The 23,223-nt window shown below is 43.4% G+C and overlaps 1 protein-coding gene and 1 long non-coding RNA gene across 2 annotated transcripts; one reads left to right on the top strand and one right to left on the bottom strand.

Moving 5' to 3' along the window:
* Positions 1-405: 405 nt before the first annotated feature.
* On the bottom strand, positions 406-4,782 carry LOC147861083 (Tetratricopeptide repeat (TPR)-like superfamily protein). Its single transcript, XM_087323759.1, has 5 exons — positions 4,618-4,782; positions 4,401-4,529; positions 2,032-2,324; positions 1,280-1,426; positions 406-822 (listed from the first exon to the last, which is right to left on the bottom strand). Exons 1-5 carry the CDS (start codon positions 4,727-4,729, stop codon positions 544-546), a joined length of 960 nt encoding a protein of 319 aa, XP_087179885.1. The 5' UTR covers positions 4,730-4,782; the 3' UTR covers positions 406-543.
* A 1,476-nt stretch (positions 4,783-6,258) lies between these two features.
* Positions 6,259-22,954, top strand: LOC147861082 (uncharacterized). The gene is made up of 2 exons (XR_015530091.1): positions 6,259-6,463; positions 22,682-22,954. It is a non-coding gene; the product is annotated as an uncharacterized LOC147861082 (long non-coding RNA).
* Positions 22,955-23,223: the final 269 nt, after the last annotated feature.

The raw sequence follows: 23,223 nt of genomic DNA, 5'->3' as shown, positions 1-23,223 counted from the left end.
CACAAAGAAACACCTCTTATCAGCAGATCATTTGTTGCTGCAGTAGAATTAAGTATTCCCAACAATAGGGAGCTTAACTGCAAACAATGAATTGGGTGATCATGAAATATAATCTGCCAAACCCTATTATCTAAAAGAAATCATTTTCCTAATACGTATGTTAAACATTGCTGTCCATCTATATGTTTCAAGAACATAAATCAGCATATCCATCCATCCATACGTTTCTCGGATATTCTACATTGCTATCCATCCATATGTTTCAAGAACATAAATCAGCAGTTCGACACAAGCTTCACGAATAAGAAAAATGCCCAAAGCCGCCACAAATTTCCAATCTACAAAAGCTTTTTAAATTGACAGATTTTCAATAGAGCAGGAATGGCATTCCCATGTTTATTGTGATTAGAAAAAATCTCATCAATAAACACTAAATAATACATATCGCCCCACATGGTAACTATTGAACATGTTGGACCGGTTTTCAAATGTTTGTGTGAACATTACAAGAGGAATGACAGATTCTCGACAAATAAACATTTCTCAATCGTCATACTTGACGGGGACTCCAGCAAGTCTCTCTAGCTTTGCCTTAACGGCATCTCCATATTCCTTAGCGACACTATTGTTTGGGTCAAAGAATAGAGCTTGTTCATATGCTTTCAATGCCTTCGGTAGGTTCTTCTTCTTCTCATACGCACTTGCCAGGTTGTTCCATGCTGTCACATAGCCTGGTTGCAGTTTAACAGCTTTCTCATATTCCGCTATGCTCCTGTCAATTTTCCCATCATTAAACAAACTGAATCCAAGAGCATTGTGTACCTGAAAAGACAATCTCACGCTTAGTGGAGTTCTACACCTATGTACATTCTTGCTTTAAACATATAAAGCTCTTACAAATATTATCACATTTCCATGCACATATACAGCTTGGTTACGACATCATCATAATGCTCTCAAACATGATACTCGATTCCCACACATACATACATGTTCTAAAAAAATGTTAGCATATTTCTACATCCCCAAACATGCTTAGATATAGCATCGAAATGCCCTCAAAATTAATAGTGCATTTCCTCACATACATGCTTGTGGAAGATACACACCTTGGTCAAAACACATATGTGCTAGTTAAAGCATATATACGATAATTAAAGCACATGCATGGTCGTAAAACATTTCCAAATACAATGTGCCTGTAACTTTGTGGTAAACATAATGCTCACAAAAATATGTAGAACTATTGAGAGAACATAATTGAAGTAAGGTCAAAAACCTGAGCAAGATCTTGAGGGTCTCCATCCCATTTCTCAATTGCTTGTTGCAAATATTTGGTTGAAAGTACAAAGAACTTTTTCCGGAGCATAATGGCTCCAAGCTCGAAGTATTCTACTGGCAGTGCTTCCCCAGTTCGAACACGATCCTATCATTTATATGAAAATCACGTAAGCCCAAGTGACCTGGAAGCAAATCCTTACTTTCTACTGAGATATGTTATATGATGAGAAAAATGCCACTATACCCATTGTGATCCACATATTTACCACAGGAACCCCCAGTTTTACAAGAATTTCCATAATAGCTCCCAGTGTCTTAAGATTGTGTAGATAACCCTCAATCTCAATAAGGCTTAATCAGCCCTTACATAGGGATAAATAGATATAATAAGCCTAATTACTGCCGGTGGCCCAATTCAGATTACTTGATTGAATGAATTAGCGGTTAATAGGCTGATAAATTCGTTTGCCCCTAATTAACAATTAATTAGTTCAGCAATCAATACACCAACTAATTAATCACCCTATTAATATCTAAGTAGGGTCAAAAATAGCTTATAAAGAACTTCTTAATTCAAACCAAATTAATCATGGGTTAAGCCTAATTAAATCAGAGGGTATTGTATTCACTATAACTGTCAAGAAATAGACAGGCTATTCTGGCAATTTTTAAAAACCATGGGGTATCTTTGCAATAATAAAGAAGTGTTCCCTAATGCAATTGACTAACAAAATGAGGCCCCCAACAAACCTGTAAAGATTTTGCAGCCGATTCGAGCTCTCTCTGAACCAACACTTGTCGAACAACAAAGAAAGTGCCCACTCCAACCAAACCAAGAAGTGTTGCAAGATACAATAGCTGTGCACTTATCTCGAAACTAGCTATGTCACTGTATATCACATTTAAATCCAGACCTTTACTCTCGGCATGTGCTGAGCCTGTAAAGCTCATTACTGCAGGAAAATCGATCAAGCTTGCCATAAGAGCATTTATACACCATTTGTTCTTCTTCGTTAGGTCTCGGAAGCTTATATTGCATTTTCCTGCTCCAAAATCCATCTTCCTGGTTATCAGCACATTGATGCATGATTTCTTTTCCAGCTAATTATGGAAGGAAAATCATTTTTATTTACATGACACTATTCTGCATATGAAATAAGGTATAACTCTTAAAAACCATGATAAAATACAGCAATTCAATTTTCTTAAGCAGACATTCGAGAAAAAGAGAAAAAGAAAAGTAGAGTTCAGAGTGGGTTAGAACTTTCTAAATTGTCAAATATGGTGGGCCTTCTAGAAATTTCTAAGATCTTCTATGACTGTCACATTATTTCCTCTGTAACAACAAAGAGTTCAACGAAGAGTAATTATGTTTCTACTCTGTGGATACTATTGATGTAACTCTCAATCCTTGACAAGAACACTTCGTATATTTGAATAATGTTTCTATGTGTATTCGTTGATGTCAGAGCCACATTGATGGACTTCACTTAAGTCTATCATGTGATATCTTGGAATCGAAAACCTTTCAGACTTCAAACAATTCATCGTCATTGTTCTCCGTTAGTATAATGCAGTTGAAGTTGCAAAAAATAGGGTTTCCATATCAATAACCTTGAGAGATTGGAAGCATTCATAAGAAAAAAATTGTGATAATCTAAGAAGAATTGGAAGCCATGATCACTAACTATCAATGAGAAGACTGTGATACATATACAGGAGACTGGAATTCTTTAGTATGAGACTCGATAAATTTCTCTGTCGCCTCCAATATTGTTTCTTGATATTGCCTCTGACTGACACTGGAAGCATTAAGATCTTTATGCATGCAGTAAAATGGAATTCTATAGTGTGAGACTCGAGAACTTTCCTGAGACATAAGAATCTTTCCACTGGAAGCATAAGAATCTTTGCAAAAGATCATAGGAAGATATTAATCTTCACGAGATTTTACTGGTACATACATGTAGCTTGAGTTTGTTTGGCTCTACAATTGAAACTCCGCACTTTCTAAATTTTGTGTCCTTGGGATTGGGCATTACTTCCAACATAGCTTCCCATTCCATATCTACAGGATTCCAGGGCTTCTAGTCATTGCATGAAATGGAACACTCAATACAATGTTGACATATCTTTGGCTGACAGTGTATTAATCAGTGTCAGGAAAAGTGTGTCCTAATGGATTGTAGGAAGTAATAGCTGGCACAATTCGAATGAAACAATGATGCCCACTATCAATACTCTCTTCAGTCTTTGTATATCTAATTGGATAGAGAGATTTGGTGGTTCAGTGCCATATCTTTGGCTGACAGTGTAACACTCAATACAATGTTGACATATCTTTGGCTGACAGTGTATTAATCAGTGTCAGGAAAAGTGTGTCCTAATGGATTGTAGGAAGTAATAGCTGGCACAATTCGAATGAAACAATGATGCCCACTATCAATACTCTCTTCAGTCTTTGTATATCTAATTGGATAGAGAGATTTGGTGGTTCAGTGCCATATCTTTGGCTGACAGTGTAACACTCAATACAATGTTGACATATCTTTGGCTGACAGTGTATTAATCAGTGTCAGGAAAAGTGTGTCCTAATGGATTGTAGGAAGTAATAGCTGGCACAATTCGAATGAAACAATGATGCCCACTATCAATACTCTCTTCAGTCTTTGTATATCTAATTGGATAGAGAGATTTGGTGGTTCAGTGCCATACTGATATTTCTATATGCTGATGACACTGTCACCCTCTGACTTTCTGGATGGACAACAAAGACATCTGGATGCTTTAAAGTGTCATTTTTTGTAGGCAAAGATTTGTCAGTGAACCTTGATAAAACTAAAGTGATGGTGTTTAAGGATACTCAAGCATGGGTAACGAGATCAGAACCAGATATTTATTGGGAAATCAACATTGAGATTGAATGCCACTATTGTCCTGAGCTAGGCACTTGGGGAAAAGGAAGGTTCCTGAAGCTCATTCCAGGGACTCCCACCGACCATATGCACCTCTATCACATATATTCAGACACTCCTAGTTTCAACCGATCATGCTCGACGTTCCATAATTAGCATAGATTATCTGTATGTGTGTGTGTTTGAGTGTCTAGTCTCTCTCACCTTCTTTCTGATCAGATGAGCTGCTTCCATTTGTACCTTCTATACTGAGGGTAGTAGACTTAGAATTTGCATAGAAGCACCCTCGCTGTGAGAAAAAACCTCTCGAAACATGCGCAGATGAACTGAAATCTAAAGCAAACATACAACGAAAGAAATTGTGTGATGAATACTGAAGAAACAGGATGGACACAAAAGACAGGGATGGAGACATGAATACCCGTTTGAAGACGAGTTAAGAGAGGAGGAGATGCGGAGCTTCTTGTTGTGAGGCAGCCATGGGGGGGATAGGGGGAGGGGGAGGAGCCAAGCATCGCCATGGCCATGGCCATACGTGCATTTATCTGCTGAATGAACCCAACAAAAAACAGAGTAAGAAGAAGAAGAAGAAGAAGAAGAACTGCCCTTCAGTTTTCACTAATTACAAATCATACCCCTGACCTTACTCTATTTCTTTTACCTTAATTAGCAGTGATTTCCTTCATGGGGTTCTCTAATTAGTGATACTTGCTTATTTTGACCTTACCTTATTATGATTAATTAGCGATTGATCACTAACCTCGCCCATTGTTTACCCTCTTAATCATACTTTTGGGACCGAAACTTACTTCATGAAGGAGCTCTTGGTTAGAACCGAATTTGGCAAGTGACTCGCACGTAATGGTTCGCTGAATATAACACTAAAGTTGAGGGTCTTTTGTTGCCTTTCCAAAATAGAGGGGTACTCTAAATAGATGTACGCCCTAAACCCTATGATTAATTAGCAATTGGTCACTATCCTCACCCACTCTTTACCCTCTTAATCATACTTTGGGACCAAAACGTACTTCATGAAAAAACTCTTGGTTAGAAGCTATTTGGCAAATGACTCACACATAATGGTTCGCTGAATATAACACTAAAAGTTGAGGGTCTTTTGTTGCCTTTCCAAAATAGAGAGGCACTCTAGTAGATTCTTAAACTTAAATGTTGAATATGCAAAATCTCGGGCTATATATTCTTGTGTTTCTTCCTTTGTTAATCTATCCAAGAGGGATATGGTCATGGTATATATGAGAGGTCCAATATGTGACTTAAATGCAAAACCATTTCACGCCACTCACATATCCTTTTGCAAGTGAACTCACGTGCTCAAAAATATATACACAAACATAAAGATTTGTGTTAAGAAGATGGCATAGAGGGTGCACATATATAAAAGATATATCGTATATTTAGTGTGAAGAAGGTTCCAGCCTAAAAACGTTGACAGACTTCACTAACTACTAAGCGCGAATTACTTAGCCCGATAATTAGTGCTCAATCTGGTAATCGCTAATTAATCAACTAGGTAACCACTAATAAATCAACCTGGTAACCAATGATTTATCAACCTGATACTCATTAATAAATCGACCAGGTAACCACTAATTAATCAACCTGGTAACCACTAATTAATCAACCCGGTAATCACTAATCACTCAACCGGTCGACTCACTAAATAGAGTTAGTAGAGGAAGAAGGGGAAGAGACTACTAGGGGTATGGTCTGCAATTAGTGAAAACCGAAGGGCAGCTCTTCTTCTTCTTCATCTTCTTCTTTCAGTTTCTGGTTTTGTTGGGTTCATTGAGCAGATAAATATATGCGCGTATGGCCATGGCCATGGCGATGCTCTGCTCCTCCTCTCCCTCCTCCTCTCACCATGCCTGCCTCACAACAAAAAGCTCCGCGTTTCCTCCCCTAGCCTCTCGTTTCCGAACAGGCGTGCATTCCCTCCTCTCATATCCTGTGTCTTATCCTATTTTTTGCTTCTATTTTGTGATGGATTCCTGTTTTTGCCCGCACCTCTCCGCCCCCCTGTTGTCGTTTTCGTTTGTTTTTTCTCGTCACATTCATCAGTATTTGATATCTTTTCCTTGTTTATCTAGATTTCAGCCCCGTTGCTTGCAATTCGCGGGGCTCCTTCGTACGACAAGGGAAAATATTTGCGAATTCCGAGGAGAAGACTAGCAGTAGTAGTAGTTCTCAAGCAACTCCGATTACAGAGAGCTCAAATGGAAGCAATGTATCAGATAAGAAAGCAGAAGGTGTGTATGCATGATGTGATAATGTATGTTTGGTAATAGCAATTTGATAGAAGCGTTAATTCTATTAATGAGTATGGGACTATTAAATAGCCAGATACAAGATATGAACAGATACGTACAGGTACAAGATATGAATAGACATGTATAGATACAAGATACGAGAAGCTATTTGGGATACAGTTATTTCTGGATTCATGTGAATTAGTGTTCACATTTTCCCTTTTTTTGTTTTTAGAATTATAAGCTATGGCTATTTCTATTTGAAGTTACATTAATAAGTCCAATAGATTTGCAGCAAAACGCAAATTTGGGTTTAGGTACTGCTTTTGTGAGAAAATGAGCTATTTGTTGATTTGTAGGAGTATAATTGACTACAGGTATTGGTTGATCTTCCTTGGTTCCGTCTATCAATTCTTTTACATAAAAGTACTTGTAGTCAATATGTTTAGTATTTTCATGATGTTTGGATACATGATTGGTTGTCGATCCCTAAAGTGAACTTTGGGAATATAGATGTACAAACTCTTGTGGTGCACTTGGAGTAGGGCATCTAAGTGTGGCTTACTTGGGTTCTGCATAAATCTTGATAGATAACCTGTGATATAGAATAAATTTGGTCCAGTACATGATACAAGATACCTTAGACTTCCAAGCATTTCTCGAAATGGTTGAGTTTCCATCTCTTTTATCTCTTGAGGGTCCTTGGGAACCATGTCAGAGCTGAGTGAGAGGTGTGGAGCAACGGGTATAGGTGATGGTTTGAGATCCATCATTTGATACTTGTTAAGGATGTCTTCTGTGCACTTTCTTTGATAGAGTTGAATGCTGTTATCTGGACCATGGAAATTGAACTCGATACCTATCATGTAGTGAAGGGATCCACCATCTGTAATGGAAAAGGTTGTTGCGAGTTCTTCTTTGGCCATTTTAATATGCTCAACTGCATTACTAATGATTAAGATGGCATCCACATAAACAACTAAAATGAGTATGTGATTACCATTATGCCTTGTGTAGAGATTTTGATCTAATTTGAGCCTTTTATATCCTTTGTTGATAAGAAATTGGTGTCGCTTATAGTACCAAATTCTAGGGGATTGTTTTAAACTATATAAGGTTTTCTTCAATAGGCATACATAGTTAGGGTGTTTGATGTCTTTGAAGTACTTAGGTTGTTCCATGTAAATTGGTTGATCTAGGTCACCATTGAGAAAGGTTGTCTTTATATCACTTTGGTGGATGTAGAGGTTAAGTTGTGCTGCTAGACCGATGGTTGTTCTAAGGCTTGTAATGATAAGCGTGGGGAAGAAGGTTTCATGAAAGTCAATACCTGCTACTTGATTGAAACCACGAGCAACTAATCTTGATTTGTGACGATGTAACGATCGATCTGGATTGAGTTTGCGTTTGAGCAGCCATTTGCTTGTGATGACTTGATGATCCTTTGGACGAGGTACTAAAATCCATTTACCTTTCTCATTTATTGACTCGATTTCTGATTTCATAGCTGCGAGGCATACTTGATTTGAGTTGTGGGTTTAAGCAAACATTGAAATTGTGGGCAATGGGTTTGGTATGGGGTTTCTTGGGTATGGTATTTAATGTTAATGTTGGATGTGGTGGAAGGGATGTGTATGCTATGGCCTTTAGCCTTGCTGAAGTGCATTGAATGGATTTGTGTTTGGGTGGAGTGCTTTGATATCTTTGTATTGAGGAGCTTGATGGTATGTGAGTTGGAATGAATTTAGAGGGAGGTTTTGGGGTTTTGGGATTTTCAAAAGTAAGCGATGGAGTAGGTTCTTGTGGAGTTTGTAGGGAAGGGCTTTGTTCTTGAGTAGATAAATATGGTGTGGGTTGTTTGTTATTAGTATTAGCTATGTGGCGGATTAGGTCTACTGTATCATTGGAAGGATCATATTCATCAGGGGTTAGATTTTCTGAGTTTTGATTAGATGGTTCATGAGAAGTATTTGAGGTGGTGGTGAGAAGATAGAAGTTTCATAAAAAATGCAACTTCTACTAAATTGAAACTTACATGTGATTGGATTGTAAAGATGATATCCTTTCTTGCCGAAGCGGTCACCATAGCCGACAAAAATTTGTTTGGTTGCTCGATCTTCTAGTTTATTTCTAGTCACATCGGGTACATATGAGTATGCTGTACTGCCAAAGATCTTTAGGTGAGAGATCTTGTTTGATACCTGACCATTTTTCGAATGGTGTTTGAGAGCTGCTGAGTGTTGTCGTAGGCAATCAATTTTGTAAATAGCAAGCTGTTGCCACGGCTTCTTCCCAAAACGTGTTTGGGAGGTTTGCAGTTTTTAGCATTGATCGAGCAACATCCATGAGTGTGCGATTCTTTATCTTTGCTTTTCGGTTTTGTTGAGGATGATGTGGTATGGTTGTTTGATGCTGGATTCCTTGTGATTGTAGTATGTTATCGAATTCTTTCGAATTGAATTCTCCTCCATTATCACTTTGTAGGATTTTGATTTTTTTATTTAATTGGCTTTAAACAAGATTTTTGTCGACTAAGAAATGGGATAGGGCGTCAGATTTCTTTTTGAGGAAAGTGATGATGGTGTAGTGTGTGTAGTCATCGATAAATGTGAGAAAGTAAAGAGCTCCGGTGAGGGAGGGAGTTGGCATTGGTCCATATAGATCAGTGTGGATAAGTTGGAGGGGATTTGTTGTGTATTGGGTTGAACGAGGATATGGATTGGAGGTCATTTTTCTGAAGAGGCAGCCTTCACAAAAGGTTAGGTGGGTGAAAGGACCTATTATTCCATCGGCAAGGTTGTGTGTTCAGATCTTATGAAGGGCTTGAAGATGTGGGTGACCTAACCTAAGATGCCATTTGAGGGTGTTTTGAATTCCAGCGTCATGGATTTGATGAGAGGCATTTGATATTTTGATGGGTGTGATGGGAATTGGGTATAGGTTTTGTGTTTTGAAACAGGGAATTGTATATGATGTGCCGTTTGGGAGTTGAGATTCGAAGAGACAAGAGTTACATTTAACAAGAGTATGTAGCCGCATTCGGTTGCTTGACTTACTGATAAGAGGTTCTTTATAAGTCCCGGTACAAAGTAAACTTTATGAATATGTAGATGATTGTTGGGTAGACTGAAGGTGAGGGTACCATATCCTTGGGCTTGTCTAGTGCTGTTATCTCCGAGGTGGACGTCTAGGGGTGTGGTAAGCTCTTTGTATTGTGTTAGGTATAGTTTGTCGAATGTCATATGATGGGTGGTGCCGGTATTGAGGTACCATGAAAGGTCTAAACCTGTTGTGTTGGTTAAATTGGTATTGAATATATACATTTCTTCACCTAATGATGGTGGATTTTGTTGAAGTTGTGCCATCCTAGCTTGAGGTCGTTGGCCTACTTCACTTTTGTCAGGTTTGGCTTTGCTTCCATCTATGTATGCCCATAGATGTAGTCTGCGCAAATGCATTTTCATTCATATTCAGAAGCGTAGTGTGTGTATGAGAGTGAGTGTATAAGCAAGAGAAGGAATCGGAGAGAATAACCAGAAAATAAGAAAACACAGTAGGGGGATGACAGCTGATGCACTTAAGAGAGCTAGATTAATTAACTAAAGATCATCAACAAAACAGAATGGGCAAAGGGGGTTTTATATACAAGTCCTCAAGGGACTGCTATATTAAATGTGTTGGTGGAATCTAACCAAGATATCCAATTGAGTACGATTTTGTCATAAGAATATCTAATATTCTTTGTCTACATCAACACGACAATTACACGGATTACAATAAAGTGTGGTCACACACTCGACAACGACACGGATTACAATAAAGTGTGCTCACACACTTTTTCACACATCGTCCTTTTCTTCATAAGCACATGTTCACACAAGTTGAGCTTGATTCTCAACACTACTTGCACGACAAATTGCTATTGCCCGATCAATTGTAACCCCTTTGTTATGTCCTGGTCGGGAGCCCATTTGTGTATCCCGTGATTGACTTGTAGCATTAGTAGGAGCGATGGGGCTAAAGAAAGTTGTGATTGCTCTTTGTGGATGAGCTTGTGTGGCTGTATTCTTCAACAACTTTTCCTGATGTCACTTGAGCTCTAGAGCAGTTAATATGGTGGTTCCGGAAGTGGCGGATTTACAGCAAGTAACCACACGGTCGAAAGGCATGGCCAAAGAGTGGGAAACACAAGAGGCCATACGAAAGCAGGTGACGGAATGGGTGAAGGAAGCCAATGAAAGGAACTTCGCGGACGCGGAACGGCAAAAGGCGAATACCATAGGGAGTGCCGGCGGTAGCCACGCAGAAAACGAGACATGGCAAGCACTGCAAGAATGTCAGATCACGTTGCCATTAGGAAGACTCTTGCAGCTCGTGCCGCGATTTACGGAAGGACTAAAAACGGTCATGTCAAACGGTGTAGCCCCACCGGCACCAGTCCTCACTGTGGAATTGTCTGGCCCGAGTGCCTGTATCTGCCGTTCTGGTTCTACTCCTTGGCCGCTGTGTGTGCTGGCTGGGCTCGCCGGCTGTTGAGTTCCGGTTCTCGCCGTCTCCGGAGCCGTTGGAATGACTTCTTGTATAGAAGCCGACAAGGCCGGTTCTATACGGACCGGTTCCGGTTCCTCCCTTGTGGTTTGCTCAGGTTGAGTTGGGGGCGTTTCTTCCTTTTGCGGGTCCGAACGCTCCCCCGCTGTCCCGGCGGTCCTACTGCTTGACCGTCGTTGGAGGTGCTCTACTGGCTCCTCCGTTTCCTCTTCCTGGGTAACGGCATGTATCTGTGCCGTCAAGGGTTCCGGTTCCTTCTGTCCCGGTCGCCGTATGGTTATCTTAACGGGTCGGACCGGTAACTCCTCCGGTTCCGGGAGCCGTTTCTTCCCTTTCGTCGCCTTCGACGCCAACAACTGCTGTCGTTTGGACGCGGGCTTCGGGGTGCTTCCTTTCGATAATCTTGGCCGCTTCTTTGGCTGAACGGTCTCGACCGGCGGCGCGAGCAATGTTATCCACTGAGCTACGGCATGCCACAGCTTCCGGCCCTCCTTGCCGTCCTTTCCTCGTACTGTGTCGATTGCCGCGCACAAACCGTCTGCAATCAACACCGGCCAATCCACCTTGATCCCTTCATAGGTGGCTATGATCATCCCTGCCCGATTTTTTGGCATGACAGGGGGTCGGGGGTACACGTGGCCGTACTCATGGAGCACTCGAGCTATCTCCCTGAATAGCGGATCTTCGCCGCCCTGCGTTCGATAGCCTTTGCCGGCTAGAGAGTACTCACCGAAATATCGGATGAGTTGCTCCGAGGTTGGGTTATCGATCTGAAAAATACCTCCCTCCGAAAGGCCTGTTAGCGCACGGATCGCTTCCTCGGTGATGACTTCTGTGTCGAGCTCCTTGATGACCCGGTCGGCTTCTTTGTGCGGTGGTGCCTCCATGATGGTCAAGAACCCATCCAGTCCGTGTTGCCTGAGCCATTTCCTGGCCGCTTCCGACAGCGTTTGTGGGTCCATGTCTGCTTCGAGGTCGAGGAAAGATGGCGAGGTAGAGTGGTGATGAGAGTGAGAGCGAGAGAGAGAGAGTTCAGAACGTGGGGGTTCTCTGAGTGCAGGTTCGTGTCTGATAAGCTTCAACCGCCTTGGTGCTTCTGTGCTTCTTGGCTCGCGAAATGAAAAGGTCTCCATGCGTTCTGCTTTTTCTCTGTGCGTCTTGGCGCCTTTTTCGAGCGTGCGCACGTCGTGTACCAATTTAGTATTAAGTCATGTGGCGGCTCTTAAATGCCCACTACGTACCTTTTCGCTCCTTGCTTTCACGTCCGTTCATACCTCGATTTTTAATGATTTCTTTTTTTTTTTTTTGTTTTTTTTGACGGTATGTGATCTTACACATCCGTAGGTCCCTTCGGACCCTTACCGTTTTCCTTACGGGTTGCCGTGTCTTCCTTCGCCTCTGCTACGGGTTCCCCGTCGTCTTTTTCTTCCATCCGTACCGTTCCCTGACAGGTTCCCGGGATAGTGCCGGTGGGCTGCATAAACGGGTTACTTGGCATCGGTCCTTTATAGGGCTTTAGTCTAAATCCGTTGACCCACTTGCCTAGCACTTCACCGGCAAGTGTCCCTAATTGATAGGACCCGTTGTATTCCTGTGTCAGCCAATACGGGCCTGTCCATCTAAACCGGAGTTTACCCGGCATCTTGCCCATCCTCGTTTGGAATACTAGCACCGGCTTTCCGATTTCGAACATCTTTTCATTACCTTTCCGGTGACGGTCAACGAACGCTTTCCGTCGTCGTTGCTCCAGTTCCATGTGTAGGATGCTGGCAAGCCGTTGCTCCTCCAGTTCGCATAGTGCTGCTAGCCGCATTTCCTCCGACTCCTTTTCATTCAGCCGTTCCCGTAGTTGGATCCGTAAGCTTGGTACCTGAAATTCCACCGGCATGACCGCCTCTAAGCCGAACGCTAACCGGAACGGCGTTGTCCGGATACTTGTTTTGTATGCCGTTCGGTACGCCCATAGCGCGCTATGGAGCTTTGTATCCCAGTCCGTCCGGTTTTCATTGACGATTTTGCGGAGAATGTTCTGGAGCGTTTTGTTGGTTGACTCTGCTAACCCGTTTGCTTGTGGGTAGTACGGTGTGCTCCGTTTATGGACCACGGCATAGAACGTTGTTAAGCTTTCAACTACCTGGCCGAGAAAGTGCCCTCCTTGGTCGCTGATTAATTCAATCGGACATCCATATCGGCACCAAATGTTCTCGTACAGGAATTTTGCTGTGGATGACGCGGTGTTGTCTCTCAAGGCCTTAGCCTCCACCCATTTAGTGCAATAATCTGTTGCCACGATGACATAACGATTACTCGTTCTCATTGCCGGTGGCTTGAACGGTCCGACAAAATCCAACCCCCACTTCTGGAATGGCTCTAGTGGAAGTACCGGTTGGTGTGGCATCCGTGCTTGCTCCGTAGGCTGGCCCATTCGTTGGCATAGGTCACATTCCTTAGCATACTTGACGGCGTCTTTTAACGTCGTGGGCCACCATAAGCCGCTCTGCCATACTTTCCTTGCCGTCGCTTCCCCGGCATAGTGTCCTCCGGCAACCCCACAGTGTGCTTCCCGTAAGATTACTTGTTTCTCGTCACTACGGACTGCCCGTCTCCATATTCCATCTGCTCCCTTGTGGTAGAGAGTGTCCCGTAACAGACAGAAATTGCGGCTCTGCACCGCCAGTCGTTTCCTCTCGTCCCGGTTCATTTCCTCCGGTGGCAGGCCCGTGCTTAGGAACTGGTGCATGTTTGTCAGCCACCTATCTTCTGATGCCACCGTGTCGTCCGCTGCCGTTTCCGGGGTGATACGGAATAACTCTGCGTCCGGGAATTCATCCGATACTCCGTCGCCTGATTCTCCGGACTCTAACCGGCTCAGGTAGTCTGCTACGGCATGCTGGATACCGGGTCGGTGGAAGATCTCGAATTCGAACTCCTGCAACAGCAAGGTCCAACGGGCCAACTTACCGGTCAGGGACGCCTTGGACACTAAGTACAGGAGCGCCGAGTGATCCACATGAAAGGAGAACTTCCTTCCCAATAGGTAATGACGAAACTTTGTGACACTGTAGATCATGCCCAGGGCCTCCCGTTCCGTAGTCGAATAGTTCTTCTCCGCTTGGGACAGCTTCCGATTGGCGTAATATACCGGCCGGTACCATTTGGGCTCCGTAAGTTGCATTAAGGCGCTGCCAATAGCGATGTCGGAAGCGTCAACGAACACATGAAATTCCTTGCTCCAATCCGGAGGCTGCACGACGGGTGCTTGCGACAAAAGTACCTTCAGGGCGTTGTATGCCTTATCCTCCGTATCCGTCCATTGGAACGGTGTCCGATGTACCGCGGTGTGTAATGGTGTAGCCAAGTCAGCCAAGTGACGGAGCATCCGGCTGTGCCACCGGATCTGTCCTAAGAATCGGCTTAGTGCTTTGGCCGTTTTCGGCACCGGTGCCCCTAGTATCGCGTTTACTTTGTCCGGGTCGACCGCAATGCCCTCCTTACTTACAATGTGTCCCAGTAAGATTCCACTTGACACCCCAAAGATGCATTTCGCTGGGTTTAAGCTTAGCCGGTATAACCTACACTTTTCAAGGCATAACCGTAGGTGCTGCAAATGGTCTTTTTCCCGGCTATAGACTGCAAAGTCATCCAGGAAAACCTGCATGAAGGCTGGAATGTATTCACCGAAGATCTCCATGATGATTCGCTGGAAAGTTGCTGGTGCCGTTTTTAGTCCGAACATCATTACTACGGCAACAAACACCCCCCATTCGGTGACGAACGCTGTCTTCTCCTGGTCGTCAGGGTGCATCCGGATTTGATTGTATCCGCTGAACCCGTCTAAAAAGCTATAAACTTCATGGCCGGCGACGGCATCCAGTACTCCATCCGTGAACGGAAGAGGGAATGCATCCGTAATTGTGGCTGCATTTAGTTTCCTGTAATCTACACATACGCGGATTTTACCGTTCTTCTTTGGGACGACGACGATGGGGCTCAGCCACGTCGCTTTCTTTACCGGCCGGATGAAGCCCACTCTTAGGAGTTTGTCGATTTCCTCCTTCACTTTGGCGGCGTAGTTGGGGTTCATTCGGTAACGTCTTTGCGCCACTGGTTTCGCGTCCTTGCCTAAGTGGATCTGATGCTGATATAATTGAGGGTCCAGCCCTCGCATGTCTTCGTATGACCAGGCGAATACGTCGTGAAACTCCGTGAGAAGTTTGATCATCACCGCTTTATCTTCCGGCTTCATCTCTTTGGCGATGTGTATCGGCTTTGATTCGTCCTTGCTTCCTAGGTTCACTTCGTCGAGCTGGGATGCTTTTACCCGTTGGGAAACGGCCATTTCCCGTTCCAACGCTTCCTGTGCTTGCCGTAATTCCCGAATCGAATCTTTGTCTGGTTCAGCTTCGGTTTCGTCCCGCTGTGGCAAGTATGGCGCTACGGCTTCAGCCACGTCAATCTCGAAGAGTGGTACGATCTTCGGGTGTTCCTCCAAGTACTGGGCTTCTTCGTCGTCTGCTAACCCTTCAAGCATGTTCACGCATTCCGCATACAGCGGTGTGCATTCCTTACCGTTGCTCGTCCGTGGTTGTGTCGGTACCCGGACCTTGGCTTTTCCGCGCCGGAAGGTAATCATATTTTTCCGCCAATTTTGCTTGATGTGTGCTGTTTTCAACCATGGTCTGCCCAGCAACGGTGGGTACGCGCCTTGCGCTTGTAGCTGCAGCACGACAGCCGAGATGTGAAATGTGTGACCTCCTATGGTGACTTCCAATTTCCGTATTAAGCCCGTCGGCCGTACAGAGCTCGTATCCGCCATCCGTAGCCAGAACGGACATGGCTCCCATTCATGTATACCCAAGGCATCACACGTGCGGAGGCTTATTACGTTCACCCCGGAACCTCCATCGATTACTGTGCCGGGAAGTTCGTGCCCTTTGACAATAGCTGTAATCACCGGACTACTAGTGTCCACCACCGTCGGTCCCTCCTCCGGATTCGAGAAGAGGACTGGTGCCGGTGGGGCTACACCGTTTGACATGACCGTTTTTAGTCCTTCCGTAAATCGCGGCACGAGCTGCAAGAGTCTTCCTAATGGCAACGTGATCTGACATTCTTGCAGTGCTTGCCATGTCTCGTTTTCTGCGTGGCTACCGCCGGCACCCTCTATGGTATTCGCCTTTTGCCGTTCCGCGTCCGCGACGTTCCTTTCATTGGCTTCCTTCACCCATTCCGTCGCCTGCTTTCGTATGGCCTCTTGTGTTTCCCACTCTTTGGCCATGCCTTTCGACCGTGTGGTTACTTGCTGTAAATCCGCCACTTCCGGAACCACCATATTAACTGCTGGTCGTTTATTGTAGCTCTTTGCCGGGCACTGGTTACTGTAGTGGCCTTCCTGCCTGCAGTAGTAGCAGTACGCTTTACGGGTATTGCTGGATTCAGCATTGCTGGTAGCCGGAGTCGGTCCCGTAGTGAGTGGTGCGTTCTGTGCCGGTTGGCTCCTTGGGGTTCCATGTTCCGGGTCCCTAGGGTGACCACCTTTCTTGAAATTACGTTTCTTATTATTCTTATTTTTATTTCGGTAGTCCTGTCGTGGTGGATCGTAAAATCGGCCGTAGTCCTCCTGGTGCCTTCGGTAACCAGGGGAATGGTCTCTGTCGTATTGCTCGTCTCGTCTGTTGGACTCCCGATAACGGTCCGATCGCTCATACCGGTCGTAGTTATCATGCCGATCCCCGTACCGGCCATCATTCTCTTGTCTGTCTCCGTACCGGACATCCTGTGCCGGTCGGTACCGGTTCATTCTTTGCCAACGATCTTCATCTTCGTCTCGGCTGCTTCTTGGCTCGATCCGTCGGACGGGTGGTGCTTGTCGGTTTAGCAGGTTATACTCGCACCGGTCCGTTGTATGACTCTTGGATTGACAAATCACACACTGGGTTCGCATGGTGCACTCCACTGCCGAGTGTCCGGCATTCAAGCAGATTGTGCATTGAATTGCCTGCCGGAACCGGAGATCTTCATCGGTGGGTAACGCCCGTTGCAGTGCTCCCAGTGTAAGCCATGAGCTTGACTTTTCCATTTCTCTGACCCGGTCAATGACCTGGTCAATGGTGCTTCCTCGAAAGTCGATCACCGTACACACCGTGCGTAACGGTTCCCGGAGTGCGTTTAAAAATATCGTCCGTAATTCCTCCTCCGGGGGTGCACGGGCAAGCTGGCTATGCATTCGTTGGAAACGGATGACGAATTGGGGAATGCTTTCCCCTGCCTCCTGTCGGATCGTATAAAACAGGCCCACCATTATCGTCTGGTCGACCTCCTTGTGGAAAAAATGCAAGAATTTTGCTTTTAATTCTGCAAAGGTTGTGATGGTCGCCGGGTCCTGCGTCCGCCGCCATCGTGCCGCTGGTCCTTCCAACGTGACCCCGAATTCCGCTATCTTCGAGCGTTCTTCTTCCTCCGGTGTCAATCGCTGGGACGCGTGATTTGGTTCCCATGTCTGCTCGAAGGCATGAACATGCGCTTCCGCGTCCGGATCATCGCGATACTTTGAGTATTGGAACGGCATGTCGTCGTCCAGTATTAGGCCGCGGTTTAGTGGCGTTTGTTGATATCTTTCCGGTTTTCTCTCCGGTTCCACTTCCGGTTCTTTTTCCGGTTCTTTTTCCGGTTCTTCTTCCGGTTCCTTCACCGGCTCTTCTTCCGGTTCCTTCACCGGCTCTTCTTCCGGTACCTTCGCCGGCTCTTTCGTTGGTGTCGGTGGCTTTGCTTCTTCCACTTCCGGTGTTGGTGGGTTGACGGCTTCCGTTTGCGGTTCCGGATAGCCCTGGTCGAACGGTTCCGGTTCTGGAGTCGGCACGGTATCCGACCCGTCGTCCTCCGGGCCGCCGGGGGTATCGTTGCTGCTCCGGTAGTTCGTGTGCACGTTGTATCCCCCTTCGGAATCCGATTCGTAGGCTGAAAAGGCTTCTGCCTCGTTTTCTCCGCTTGCCAACGCCTCGAGGAGGCGTTCGGTTTCCCGGAGACTACTTAGACCGCTTCCGTCGTCCTGGTCGCGAGTTTGCTGTAACCGAAGAGATTCCTCCGCGACTCTCCGGATCACGTTGGAGAACGAACGATCCGAGCGAATTTCGTGCGCTGCTTGCTGGAAAGTCTCACGCCGTCTTTGCGGTTCGGCGAGGCGTCGAGCTCGGTCTGTAACCAGGTCGTGCGTTGGTCTAGTCATCCATTAAGCCGTCGTTCGCTGCGAGAAAGCAGGAATCGTGGTCGCCAAAACTGTGTTGTTCTCTGACCGGACAAGGCCTAACACAAGGTGTCACGGAGACACTTCACCAAAGGGTGATTACGGCATAGGATTATGACTCAACGATTACACCGACTTAAGTAGGTTACACGATTAGAGCGCTTTTGTTAATTACACGCGTAAGATATAACAGTAATTACAGAACGGAAATCAACACAGAAGTATAAACACCATACGCTCTATTAATTATCCGCTGCAATTACAATGGGGTCCGGGCCTTTAAATAGGTTTCCGGCCCGTAGTACAAAACGGTGCCTATCGCACCTATTCGGGATCCGTCCGGATCTGGAACGGCATACCGTTTCCAGTCCGTCCGTCCACACTATGCTCATTTACAACCATACTTAATTAATTCCTTCACTCCGTATTTTGGACTCCTTGCCGGCCGGTAACAAAAGTCCTAAGCACCATTGGTCCTCATATTCCATTACCTTGCGTAGTGGGCCAAAGCCTTGTTTAAAGAGGCAATGGTATCTCCCTCTGATTTCATAAAAGACACTATAGTGACAAACATAGTGTTCTTCGGATTCCACTCCTTGATGACACAATTGGCAAATTCTCTCTTCTAGAGGTAGTTGTGTATATTTGCCTACCTCATTCTGTAACTGATGTGATGAAGTTCACAACTGCCCTATCACACTACGCAGCGCATAGGATAGATGTATGTCCATATAAGGTGGCCTGATGATGAATCCATCCTCCAATGTGTGTAAGAAGTGTGTCTTCTAGTGGGCCATCTTCGTACCAAGTGGTATTTTGGGGCTGATCCATGTTATCTTGTTTTCCAAGTTAATAATATCAGTTCAGATCACTCTATTCTTTTCCACTTTGCTCATATTTAGATGAGAGAGAGAGAGAGAGAGAGAGAGAGAGAGAGAGAGAGAGAGAGAGAGAGAGAGAGAGAGAGAGAGAGAGATTTAACGTATCTCAGATTGTGCTAACACTTCGTTGTTTCTGGATTGTGGTAATACTTAGTCGTTTCTGGATCATCGTATACTTAGTTGTTTCTGGATCATGATAACACCACTTGGTTGGTCGTTCTGGAATGTGGCAACACTCTGGTTCTTTCTGGATCGCGAAAGACTCTGCCATTTACTGATTGTGGTAAGATTTTGCCATATCTGGATTGTGGTACACTTCGCTGTTTCAAGATGATGGAAACACTTGATTCTTATTGTGCCTGAACGTGTATAGCTATGAGAAAAGTAATAAATGTTTCGAAAGGGGATCCATCCCCCATTCCTTTGTCATGGATTGGAACCTGTACATACCAAATGAGGAAATTATCCCTGAGAAGAAAAAAGCAAGAGAAAGTATCAATCTCTTTAGCAAATTTTCTTCTAGAGCGTCTCAAAACTTGGAGACTTTTCTGCATTCAAGTTTACTCTAAATTTGGTTTTCTATGAAACACTGGTCTCTCCAATATGGGGTTATAATTTAAGATGATTGATCTTTGAGAACAATGAAAGAAATGATTAATCAGACTACAATCTACTAGGAAAGCCTGTACATAGATGTTTATAAGAGTCAAACAAGAATAGTTATATCTACTCAATTAAACTGAAATGGTGTCTTTCAATGATACAGGCGATCAATGCCACAATGTTTTTGCATGATATATACACATATATGTATGTATGTATGTATGTATGTATGTATGTATATCATATATATGTTAGCATCTTCAAACTATGGTTGCTAAAAAGCACTATTTTATGTATAGAATATGTTTTAGAATACTCAAGTATTTAACATGTATTCTACATCTTAGAACTGCCATCTCAAAATGTATTCTACATATTTAACAAATATTTAATGTTTTCACAAGTTGGTCAATCCCTGATTGTTTTGCCATGGAGAGTATCGTTCATTGTTTTGCCATGGAGAGCATCCCTGATTTTGTTGCTAAGGTAACACCTGATAAACGTATAAATCAATCCCTTGTTAGCTTCACCATAGAGGACTTGCCTTTTGATAAGTGTTGATGTGTAGAAGAAGCCAAAATGGCCTAAGTTCCGCCAAGAGATTGCATCTAAAATTGTTGCCTTATCTTGGATAATGACAAAAAAAGTAAGGATTCAAATTTGTTAAAGCAGCTATCCCACAATCATTTGGCTGAAGGTATGAGAACTTGGACATGCAATGAACCTCTACCAAAATGTAGATATTCAAATTTACATAAACTGACAAGAAACTTGTCTTTCAAAGGTTTCCAACATAGATGGCCGAACATGGAGATGATTCTAGAGTGGGGAAATCACCATTTATGTCGGGTGATGATGGCCTTGATTTAGTGATGGCAAGGGTCTCAAGGCTGTGGCCTGCATACCCAATAAATTGCCATTGTCCGATCCATGGTGACGTGATTCTTTTGGATTTCTTTGATCGGGTCCTTGCAGATGCTCCCCTTGGCTCAACTGTAGTAGGGGATTTGCCAAGAAGTCATAGTAGTGAAGAAGGCTGTGAGTGTGTTTTGCTGATATGGATTTGTGTATATTTTCATGTCTTCAGAAGTTTCTTTTCTTATGTCTCTTGGTCTGCAACAAGAGTGATCCCAAGCATCATAGATCTATGTATTCCATTACTTTGCACAATGGGCTAAGGCCTTACGCTAGGAGGATGTGGTATGTTCCCATTATTTCATAGTAAATAGTCCAATGGTAAATATGATGCCCGTATGGTTTCACTATCAAACCTGTGTGATTGTTGGCTTGCCTCAATGTGAAACAATTTGTAAAGCTGTTGAGAGCTCATGCTTGAAGCTTGTGAGAGGGTTCGGTACCAATAATATAGGGTTGGATGATTAAATCCATCAAATGACATGTGTAAAACCAGGCACAAATAATGTGACCATATCCAGTTAGGATCACTCGATTCATCTCCACTTGAGACACATTCAGGTGTGGATAATCTAGGATATATAGGAAGAGGGGTAGTGTGTTGTTACTTTTTCAATGTGGTTGAAATCAATTATTCATTTTTGAGCTCACAAACACCGAGTATTCCCTTGTTTTGTCATCTGTTGTAGTAGCATCTGTGCCAATCTTGGATATCTTCTTTCAGGAATCTCAAATCTGCCAAGTGTAACAGCTCACATCTCAAAATAGGGCTTCATTAATTATCGGGAATGCTCTCATCTTGTTATGGACTTGAAATGGTGCCACTTTAACTATTGGGGATTCACATCTATACGTGAACTGTCTCATTAATCACCCATAGAGGAGAGTCAATGTGACAAGTTTATAAAAGAACCACAACTCTGCCTGTGGTTTGTGAAACTAAATATGTTCCATGTTTTCTCTCAAGGTTACCAAGAGCTGCATACCCTCCGTGAAAGTATAGCTGAGGTTGTCTCTGGAAATGTGATTCCTAACATGTAAGATCATTTGAAAGTCAAGACATTTCCCTTCTAATAAGAAATGACGACCTGATCTGATTACCCATGTTTGAGTGGTGTTAAACTAGGTTTTGATTTTATCTACATCCATAAAGCATCTAAATATATGTGTCATCCATTTGGATCCGACCATGACTTGTGTCTCCTGAAACTTGGTTGTCTCTGATTGTTGCTAGCAGTGAGGTATAATGAGTCAGCAGAAAGTGATGTCAGTCCCAATAAGAAAATGTATAGAGACCAGGGTACCACTCCAAAGTTTTTTTCCCATAGTTTGTACTTTACCCGTGATAGTGACGGTGTTCTCAAATAGGAAAAGGAGGTATATTAACAAATTTACATATTTGCTATTTCAAAATGAGAACAACGGAAGAATGGATAATAATGTGAGATTCAATAAGTGGAGCAGATTCAAATTTAGCCTTTTTAATGTCATCTAAAATTAGATGGGAAGAATTCAATTTATAGTTGAAAGGAAAATCACTTGAAAAGGAAAAATGGATTGGCACAAGTCAAGTGATTAGCTACATGTTTGATAAGTAAAGGACACTTGGAAGATGATAGACAAATTCTGTATGACGTAATTCGTTGGTGGAAAACTGTGAAGAATAGAAACAACCACATGTAGTAAGTGCAACAATCATGCACAAACTTTGTTTGTAGAATGTTATCCCTATTTTAATAAGACTGACATTATTGGCACCTAAAATATAGGAACTCTGTAGTGTTTATGGACTCTGTGTTTTGGATATAAAACCAAGTGGCAAGTCATGCCCAAGGTATGATTGGAAGGATCTCAATCCCAAGGTATTTGAGGCTTTTAACCGTTTCATCTGGCTCATTATTTATTGTTCATAATGCAATTATTTAGCCTTATTGTGAATCTTTGAAAGTGTAACCTTCAATTTACTGCGCATGTATGAATCAAATGATATCTTTCACCCAAAAAAAGAGAGAATTTTCTACATTACAGCTAGAGCAGAAGTGGAGAAAGGTCAGACAACTGCAATAATTACTGGAGCCATTGCGGTTATTCTTGGAGTTGCTTATCTTGTTTTAGTGCAACTTTTGGATTCGAGAGGAGTGAAGCTTGAGCCTCCTCCCCCTGAAGCTTTTGGATTGTAATAAAGTGGAAGCACTGGTTGTAACTTCTGTATTTTATTGGAAGTGGAGTCTAGACTCTAGACTTCATGCTCTATTGTATAATACATTTATCCAATAAAGCTTGTCTCCTCATTTTCATACCTGTTTTATTTCAAGGGTGGAAATTTTAGATCATTTATGCAGTCAGCCATACATGCTATGTACAATTTCTTTGTCTACCCTTTGCACCATTGCTGCCATGTGAATTAGCTCACATTGTCTTCTATTTGAGATAGGGTGTGTGCTAGGCATCGATGAGGAGAGTCGAGACCCATTGACTATGCATGTTTCTCTAGAACTTCTGATGAACAAGTTTGCATGAGACATTACTTCAATGTGTGGCCTTGAAGCACATTTGAGTTTGTTTTTAAA

The sequence above is a fragment of the Azolla caroliniana genome, unplaced genomic scaffold, assembly GCF_043228905.1.
Source record: "Azolla caroliniana isolate FFs.n. ecotype wild unplaced genomic scaffold, voAzoCaro1.0.p SCAF_8, whole genome shotgun sequence".
NCBI classification, from domain to species: Eukaryota; Viridiplantae; Streptophyta; class Polypodiopsida; order Salviniales; family Salviniaceae; genus Azolla; species Azolla caroliniana.
Note: the sequence above shows the minus strand (reverse complement) of the source record. Positions and strands in the feature narration are given on the sequence as shown.

What these genes read in the sequence shown, in the direction of transcription:
- LOC147861083 (XM_087323759.1), bottom strand. Translation starts at nt 4,729, where the DNA reads ATGGCCATGGCCATGGCGATGCTTGGCTCCTCCCCCTCCCCCTATCCC. An exon ending in CTCATCTGATCAGAAAGAAG is followed by an intron (nt 2,325 to 4,400) that starts GTGAGAGAGACT and finishes ATTTTGGAGCAG; the next exon opens with GAAAATGCAATATAAGCTTC. An exon ending in CGGCTGCAAAATCTTTACAG is followed by an intron (nt 1,427 to 2,031) that starts GTTTGTTGGGGG and finishes TATAAATGATAG; the next exon opens with GATCGTGTTCGAACTGGGGA.